The following is a 9,263-nucleotide window of genomic DNA, read 5'->3' as shown; positions in this document are numbered from 1 at the left end:
ACTGCAACGATAGGACAAGGAGTAATGCAGGAGTTTGCGTACAAGGAGGCGATGTCATTATTATTTCGTGAATGTCTCGTGACTGTCTTTTATTATTTATCTTTTATACACAGCTATTATAAGCGTCCACTTATTATTGGTTAACTACTATTACTAGCCTGTCTTACACACAGTATAATTGGTTATTAACATATCAATCATAAAATGCCTAATCATTATTCTCCACCCCTAACTATCTTCAGCTCCTGCATCCCACAGCCAGGAGCTGCTTATCTTGCTGCCTTCTTTCTCACATTCCAGCTGCAGCAGCATCCTTCAACAGCTTGGCTTGCAGCTTGCTTAGGCCCTGATAGCAAAGCTGGATTGCTCACATGTCCATTAGCAATCAGAAATTCTCACACAGGTTCAGATTGAAGGAGGTAAAGTTTAGGTTAGATATTAGGAAAAAAGCTTTTTACTGTTAGGGTGATGAGACACTGGCACAGGTTGCACAGGGACATAGTAGCTGCCCCAACGCTGGCCATGTTCAAGGCCAGGCTGGATGAAGCCTTGAGCAACCTGATATAGTGAGGTGGTGTCCCTGCCCATGGCAGGGCGGGTTGGTACTAGATTATCTGTAAAGTCTATTCCAACCCCTAAAATTCTATGGTTCTATGACACCAAGCTGTGTGCTGCAGTCAACATGCTGGAGGGGAGGGATAGGCCATCCTGAGGGACTGTAATAGGCTTGAGCACTGGGCTAGTGTGAGCAAGACCCAAGTGTGTGGTCCTGCATCTGATTCAGGCACAAATACAGGCTGAATGGAGAATTAATTAAGAGCAGCTATGCTGAGAAGGACTTTGGGTGTTGGTGGACAAGGAGCTCAACATGACCCAGCAATGTGTGCTTGCAGCCCAGAAAGCCAGCTGCATCCTGGGCTATGTCAAAAGAAGCAAGGCAGCAGACTGAGGGAGGTGATGGTTGAGATGATCTTAAAGGTTCCCTTCCAACCCAAACCATTCTGTGGTTCTGTGAAAGTCTGTGTTCTAAAATAATAACAGTATGTGGCATGTTCTTCCAGTTGTAGAGATCAACTGTTGATCACCAGCCAAATCATACAGCATTAAGGAGATAAAATGTGCCTAAATTAATTTCTAATACTAAAGTCTTTCAAATATAAATTTATGGGTTTTTAAATATATACCTGTATTTTGCAGATTAAAGGAACAAAGGGACAGGTAACACGGGCAGAAATTCTTCAAGAAGGCCTTCGGGAATTACTGAATGCTCTCTTCTCTAACCCTGTGGACAGTAATTTGATATGTGCAGTGAAACTGCTGAAGGTGAGACACTAGTTTTAAAAGACAAAAATAATAAGGTTTTTTTACCTCCCTAGCCTTGGGAACAGTGAGGTAAGCTGCAAATGAGGAAGTATTTATAGCGTTTTATGCATTACATCACTGGCAGAGAAAACAGTACTTTTTTGTATTCCTTAGTAACATTGCAAAATTGAGCCAGTAGCAAAAATAATGCGATGCTCTAAAAGTTAAATGCAAGGCCATTTGTATACATACTAGAGCCACAGAACTGAATCTAAGGTGCAAAGGAGTCAGCAGTCCCTTCAGGTCTCCTTTTGCTGCTTCTGATGTGGGAGAAAACTAAGCAGCTTGAAGGAATTATGGGATTTTGGATATGCTCTGTGTTGTGAAGCCATTAGGGTCCACCACTTTTTGCAGCACAAGGTTCTTGATGCCAGTGAGTTCATTGTATATGACCTGTGTCATTACTACTGTAGAAATACATGTATTTCTCTTTCATGATGAAAACAAACCTCTTTGCTTCTTATAGTTTTACTTTCTCATTAAAAAATTTGTTAGGCTCTAAGCATGGAGAAACTTTTGTCTTCACTAGGTAATGTTATACTCTTAGTGGAGACAATAGTTTATTATGGGAGTGTGGGTTAAGTGCTAAACAATTATTTTCTGTAGTTTTTTGAGTTTCATGGTTGGTTTGTTTGCTTTTCCTCATTCTTTCCCCTTCCTCACGCTCCACTATTTTTCAGATTCTTCTATCTTGAACTTCAGTTCTGACAGCTGCTTTTGGTGTGGTAAATAGAGAATAGGGAAGAGAGATTTTTACATTTGCAACTTAAAGCCTTCATTTGAAGTTTGGATGTTTAAGCAGGTTACTTCATAGCAAGTGTGAGATTGTGCTCAATGAGCACTGCCCACTCCTGTGGTCAGTCCCTCTGTCGGCAGTGCTTCCCTGAGACAGGGCCCAGTGAAGGGTCTTTTCAAAAAGGCAATACCCAGATCAGGAAGCAAACAAATGCTCAGCAAGATACTTGCTATTATCTTTGGATTTTATTCCTTTGTATCATCAGATACTATTCCAAGCATTTCAGATCATCTAATATTTATGTCAAGGAGATCAGGAATTGCTATTTATTTTGACCATAGTGGCAAACTATTTTTTTCTGGTTTAACTCCTACTGTGCAATTACAGGGCAATGAAGTAGCTATTCCTGTAGTAAAAGGCTTTCATCCAGAGCAGTTCTAGACTGACTGCTGCCAAAGCTTTCTCAGCAGCAATTTTAGCCTCACAGATTTTTATGTATTAAAGTTCAAGGTGTCTTGGTCAGATAATTCTGATCTCCTTTGTATACACCCAGATGAAATTCTCTGGCATGTATGATGCTAGCCAAGTTGCCTGAAGTGTTTCTAGAGTTTGTTGAACTGTTTGTTATTCTCAAGTAGGCTGGTGGCATCATCTGCAAAAATAAGTTCTCCTTTTTTATAATATGTACTTAAGTAAGATCTGACCAATGTCACTGAGGAGCTGTTTCAAACTCATACTTCAAGACTGAAAGAAGTGGCTGTGAACTTCTAGGTAACATAAACATTGGGCGTAGAGCTACTATACTGCCTGTAGTTTAAAATAAACTATTTACAGGTCTGTTAATCTACTTAGCAGAGAGATGTAGGCAGTTGGGAGCTTCAGCCCTCAGGCAGTCACACAGTCCGTCTTAAGTGTCATGAATTGCTACAGACTCTCTTCAGTTGACAGTTTATTAAGGTTTTGTAATTTTCTCTGAAATAACATTGGGCGTAGAGCTACTATACTGCCTGTAGTTTAAAATAAACTATTTACAGGTCTGTTAATCTACTTAGCAGAGAGATGTAGGCAGTTGGGAGCTTCAGCCCTCAGGCAGTCACACAGTCCGTCTTAAGTGTCATGAATTGCTACAGACTCTCTTCAGTTGACAGTTTATTAAGGTTTTGTAATTTTCTCTGAAATAAAACCTAATCCCTTGTCTTTAGTTGACAGGCTCTAGAAGATGCGATGCCTGGAAAGACAAGGGAAAGAATGATATGGAAGAAATGATTCAGAGAATTGAAAATGTTGTGTTGGATGCAAACTGTAGCAGGTGAGAAGATAAATTTTTGTGCAGTGTTTTGTTTATATTAGACAGAACACCTTGAAAATCTTCAAGAATAATGAACAGGTCCAAAGAATTGCCTAAAAAACTTCTGTTTAGGGAAAGTAAGTGTCATGACCCAACATTTGGGTCATTTCTCATGTGAAAAAAGGTATTTTTTTAGTTGAAGGGATGTGTGGATTTTTTGGTAGTTGGGTAGTTTTTGTTTTGTGGGGGTTTTTTGTATTTTGTCTTTTAATAAAGATGCATGTTCCACTTTATTTTCTTTTTAACCTTTTAGGTCTTGAAATCTTCCATAGGTGCTTTAGGCTCTACAAGCAAGTATATCTACAAAGAGACAATGGTGGCAGTGTTTCACAGTTTATACTTTTAGATCTGAATTTAACAGGATTAAGTATATACAAACAGTATTAAATATGTGGCAGTATTAAATATCTACAAATGACTATAAATATAAAGGCAAAATGAAATACGCTTTGTGGTTTGGGTTTTTTTCTGGAGAGCATACCTTTTTGACAAGGTCTTAACTGCAATCTAAGAACAAACAAGTGGTTGACTAATGCAATCAACTGCATGCATGGGGTTATCTGATTCTGCTGTGCTTCATCCTCAGCTGCTGCAGACTTACTAAAAACCTGTAGAAGGTTCTGACACTGTGACCTGATTTCTTGCCGTGTGGAGGGAGGCCAAGAGGTAGTCTGTAGCCTCCGTAGGTTGTAATTGAGCTGCCCCCAAGGAGGGTGAGGAACATGCTGCTTTAGGAACCAGAGAAATTGGTGGCACAAGCTGAGGCTTCAAAGACACAGAAGAAAAACCTTGTTTCAATAGAGAAAACAACTGAAATTTTTATGTGTTCCTAATGTGACTCTTCTCCATAGACTTGCTTAAAAGAAGATGGTAATCCCTCTTATTTTAGGGATGAAATGGGTGCTGTTATCTAATGTTGACTACATTACTTGTCACTGTTGACTACAATATTCTGTATGATGAGGAAGACTAAAGTTAGGAGTGTAGAATAGATGACTAAAATACAATTTGACTAGCATACCCCTCTTTTTCTCAGTATTATCCTTTTCTCAGAAAAGGATTTGTTCCTCAGCTTGTGCTGCAAGGTGTGGTACCGCAATAAAAACCATAACAATTTCCTTTTTCATATGAGCTTCTTAGTTGACCCCAGAGGAAATGGAGAGGGTGAGCATCTCATAATCGACGCATAAAACATCTAGACTTGCAGGTGGAAAACTTAACTCGAAATTATGTGCTGATTGGACCAAATTTTGTCCCTTTTAGGCCTTTTTTGAAGGGATTTAATGATCTAATAATTCCACAAGAGAAGCTGAAGTTCTTGCTTGGCACTAAACACTCTAACTTTTGTGGCTCTTCTCTTTTTTCAGAGATGTGAAACATACGCTTCTGAAACTAGTAGAACTACGATCAAGTAACTGGGGTAGAGTTCATGGAACAACTCCACACACAGAAGCTACCCCTGAAAATGACCCAAACTACTTTATGGTAAGAATATATGGGCATTTCCTTGCCTTAATTTAATGTGAATTCAATTTGATTCGTAGCAAATCACATTACTTAGAACTACAAACAGCTGTCTCTCTGAATACATATAACTTTCTGTATGACTCTTATCTTAGAATGAGCCAACGTTTTACACTTCTGATGGTGTTCCTTTCACTGCAGCAGACCCAGGTATGTCACAAATTTAGTATACCTGTCTTCCCAGTCTTCTTTAAAAAGTCATAATTAAGTTCGTGGCCTGTCAAAGTACATAAAATGATGTTCTTCACACATCTGAAACTTACACAACTTAAAAGTCAAAATTCTGTCTGAATTCCTGGTTTTGTGGAACACATGCCTTATTCTGCATTAAAAGAAGGTAGATGTTTGAGATGAAGAACATGCATTTGAGTTCATATAGTTCAAAAGAATTTGTGCAATAGTTCTCAGCACTTGGTCTCTCCAGGAAGCCAGAAATATTCTTTCGTTTGTCCGTGGTTAGTAGCAAAAGGGATTTTCTTCCTTGGTTTCTCTGTAATCTGAGCAGAATGTAGCATGACATCATTTGGGGTAAAGACATCTGTGACTACCTTTACAGTTCTGTGGGAAGGTAGATATTGCTCTTAGAGGTCCATTCATGTCCTGAGTAAACTTTGTAGAAGGAGTTTTTCCTGTTAATATGTTTGATGCCTTATATGGTTTCATTAATTAGGCTATTTTCAAACTATAGATACATGCTAATTTAGAGGATTAGTCTTACATATTAGTCTCATTTTTACTTTGCCAGATTATCATGAAAAATATCAAGAACTACTTGAAAGAGAGGATTTGTTTCCATATTATGAAGAAAATGGAGCAGATCTATCAGGACCTGGAGATTTGTATGTTTTCTTTTTTAGTGCTGTATTTTTTTAGTAGTAGTTATTTTTGCTGTGATTCTGTGATACTGCAGACTTGGGATTTCAGTCTTGACAAAAATGAAACTAATATAATTGTTATTTAGTTCTACAGTGAATGTGTTGCTTGAGTGTAAATTGGCCTGTAATCACACAAGTTAGAAACCAATTTTGTATTCATCCAGTTGAGTAGGGTAATTGCATTTCAGATATTTATGCGCATGTACAAACATACTTCTGCATTTAAAAAAAAAAAAAACAAACCTGCAGACAAAATGAAGTACCAAGCCTGCAGGTGTTTGTAGTGAGGCAACCAAAATTCATTTGACTGATGTGCATAAACATCCAGCTAGAGATGATTACAGAATTTTCAGTCTCTCAAAGGGAGGAGGTTGTTAAGTTTCTCTCCTTGGTATAAGCAGTATTCCCCTCAATTAAAGGGCTATTCAGCATTCCTGTAGAACAAGAAAAGCAACCTATTGGCAAAGGAGGAAGCAGTGGATAAGAATCTAGTCTGACTTTCTGGAACCGGTTTATGAGAATTTAAGAGGAAACCAGTAGAAGAAATATAGTCTAAGATAAATTGCTCTGAGCTTTGTATTCACCTCATTGGAGGAGGACTTGCAGAGCATCGTTTAACACCCAAGAACATTTTCAGTGTAGTGTTTATTTGTGATAAGAGTGCAGGCTTGTGTTTATATTTTTGTTAATAAAGTTAGAAAACTTTTAGATGTTACCTAGCTGAGAGGAGTGGTAAGAACTTTGGAAGATAAATCAGAGATGTCATCAGAAACCAACAAGCTCATACTGAGGAGAGGACCCATGTGAACCTTTGTGCTTAGAAGAATAAATGCAAATTGTAGACAGACACCAGTCAAAAAAACACAGCAAATCCAAAGACTGACATGTAGAACATTCTGAGTCAACCTTCAAGCAAGGTGACTGTGTAACCCTCTTTGTCAAAGGCTTAAGAAAAGCTTAGGCAAATGTATGCTGACTCTCTGTCAGCTCTTTCTCATGATTGACATCAGGGAGGAGAGTTCTGTGTTAAGTCACTTCTGAAGCCTACACTTTTACACAAAAGAAGGAACAAATAAAATAAATATGTAGGCTGCTTCCTCAGTCACAACTCTGAAGAAAAGTATTTTTTCTGTAGCTTGCTGTGATTTTGTGTGAGACATAGCATCTGTGGCCTCTGTGGAGGTGAGAGATGCCAATTCCCTTGTTTAGAACTAAGGCACAGAAGGTAAAAAATTGAGCATTAATTGATGCACACTTCTGGAGAGTCAGTAAATGCTGACTGGTATTTCTAAGGCTGTTTAGAAGTTACATACACTACAATTAGTTTAGAATTTCATGCATTATCATGTTTGACCTATAACTCCATTGTCCTAATCTATGGTTATGACCATTACAGTTGGACATGGAGAAAACAAGGGACACAAAAGTTGTTTCCCAATAACTGTGATGAGAAATAAAACTGAAGTGATGCCTGTCAATTCCCAGCTTTGTTTTGAAACACTGGTTGTATCCACTGTGTGCTATAGGTATTAGCATAAAGGGGATCCAGTCTTTTCTGTGACCTAAGACTGTATAATACAAGGTACTATAAAACAGATGCAATAGGGAGACTCCTTTTATATTTCAGAAAACAGGACTGCAGGGTTTCCATATAAACATATTCCTTCACTACTGTGTAACCAAGGCAGTTGATGCAGTGTGTGAACTAGGATGTTGACCAGTCAAAAGTTAGGTTAATATGTAGGTCGTTACGTTTTTTGTAAGTAGATCAGTACAGATGCATTATTAAATTTTTGTAAGCTTAAATTGCATTATTGCGTCTTCTGTCATCTTAAGCACTATTTCTGTCTTTTACCTGTGGACAGCACAATATAATCAGAAAGGTGGCACTGTAGGCATTTGTACATATCTATGCTGCTTTGACATTTCTGTTTATTTGTTTACCTAGTACTATTATTTTTAACTCTTAATTCTTTTTAACAAAATGTCACAAATAACTGCCATTTAGAAAGCTTTGTTTTATTCTTGACATCTACACAAATGGTTCTGAAAATCTGTATGTAAACTTAACACCTTTGTTTTTCCTTAGGTATTTTGATGAGGTTGATGATGAGATGGATCCAGAAATTGAAGAAGCCTTTGAAAAATTCTGTCTAGAATCAGAGCACAAGAGAAAACAATGAGATGTTACACACTAATGTTAGTTTACTAAACCAGGTTAGTTTACTAAACTGGTATGGTTAGAGTACAGGGGGACACAAAACATTTGTACCAAAATGAGGAACTTGAGTTTCTCCAAGCACTAAAGTTACACAGTTTCCATTTTGTTTAACAGAATCTGCCAAAAATTGTAAACTTATGCCCTGTAACTTAAAATGTTGTGTATATATCATAGTTTATTTTATGAATAATGTTTTTGGAACACTGTTTTGGCTGCAATAAAAATGATTTTGAAATTATAATTGAAATTAAAGTTTAATGGAGAGCTGTCCCATAAAATTTCCGTTGAGGGAAAATGGGAAAGAATGAGATGATTTTGCTTGCTTGTTTAGTATATATTGGGATTTACTCATCCTTTATACCATATTCAAGATAGCTGGTATTTAATGCCTCCCCCTCACCCCAAGGAGAGTATGATCCAAATAAGGAAAAACTTATAAACTTCTTTCCCTGTAAATCACAGTCATGAGAAGTTTTGTTTCATGTTGGGGATATCTATTTTTTTATTTCCTTTTTCTTCCTCATCCAAAACACATAGGGATGAGGTGTGGATTGTTTTTTTTATGGAATAAATATGTTATATGTTGACATGTGAAAAAGCAAGCAGTATTTTGGAAGTGAGGTGTTTTTGAGATCTTTGCTTCAGACAAGCTTACTTTAAAATTTACAAGCAAAAACTATCCTGTAATTTGCCATGGTGTTCAAGAATGTAGGATTATAGTTATTTTTAGCCCATGCTGCTCAAGAGTATGTGCAGTGCTGCTCCTTTTTCTTTTTTTTCAATAATATACCTAACATGTCTAACCTTTCTGCAACCCTTGTAACTTACTTTATTCTTCTCATTTTATGTAGTTTGATTTAATTTTGTAGTTGGAGTAAACTCATATTTCAAATGGATATTAGGAAGAGATTTTTTACAGAGAGAGTAATCGGACATTGGAATGTGCTGCCTGGGGAGGTGGTGGATTCACCATCCCTGGAGAATTTCAAGGCGAGGCTGGATGTGGCACTTAGTGCTGTGGTCTAGTAACGATGGTAGGGTTGGACTCGATGATCTTTGAGGTCTCTTCCAACCCAGTTGATTCTATGATTCTGAAGCCTACTGCTCTTTTTTTGACCCCATATAATCATGTTAGTTTTCCTAGGATACTCCACTGTTGTTATTGCCAAACTCAGTTGTACTGTTACCTGTTGCTGG

General features: G+C 37.6%; 1 protein-coding gene across 1 annotated transcript; it reads left to right on the top strand.

Moving 5' to 3' along the window:
- Positions 1–1,197: 1,197 nt before the first annotated feature.
- Positions 1,198–8,349, top strand: LOC103802022 (polyadenylate-binding protein-interacting protein 1-like; the record flags this gene model as incomplete). Its single annotated transcript, XM_009074462.1, has 6 exons — positions 1,198–1,323; positions 3,301–3,407; positions 4,814–4,931; positions 5,066–5,120; positions 5,716–5,809; positions 7,935–8,349. Coding segments are annotated over 6 exons (594 nt in total), but the record flags the coding sequence as incomplete, so codon positions are not given.
- Positions 8,350–9,263: the final 914 nt, after the last annotated feature.

The sequence above is a fragment of the Acanthisitta chloris genome, unplaced genomic scaffold, assembly GCF_000695815.1.
Source record: "Acanthisitta chloris isolate BGI_N310 unplaced genomic scaffold, ASM69581v1 scaffold18255, whole genome shotgun sequence".
Taxonomy (NCBI): domain Eukaryota; kingdom Metazoa; phylum Chordata; class Aves; order Passeriformes; family Acanthisittidae; genus Acanthisitta; species Acanthisitta chloris.
Note: the sequence above shows the minus strand (reverse complement) of the source record. Positions and strands in the feature narration are given on the sequence as shown.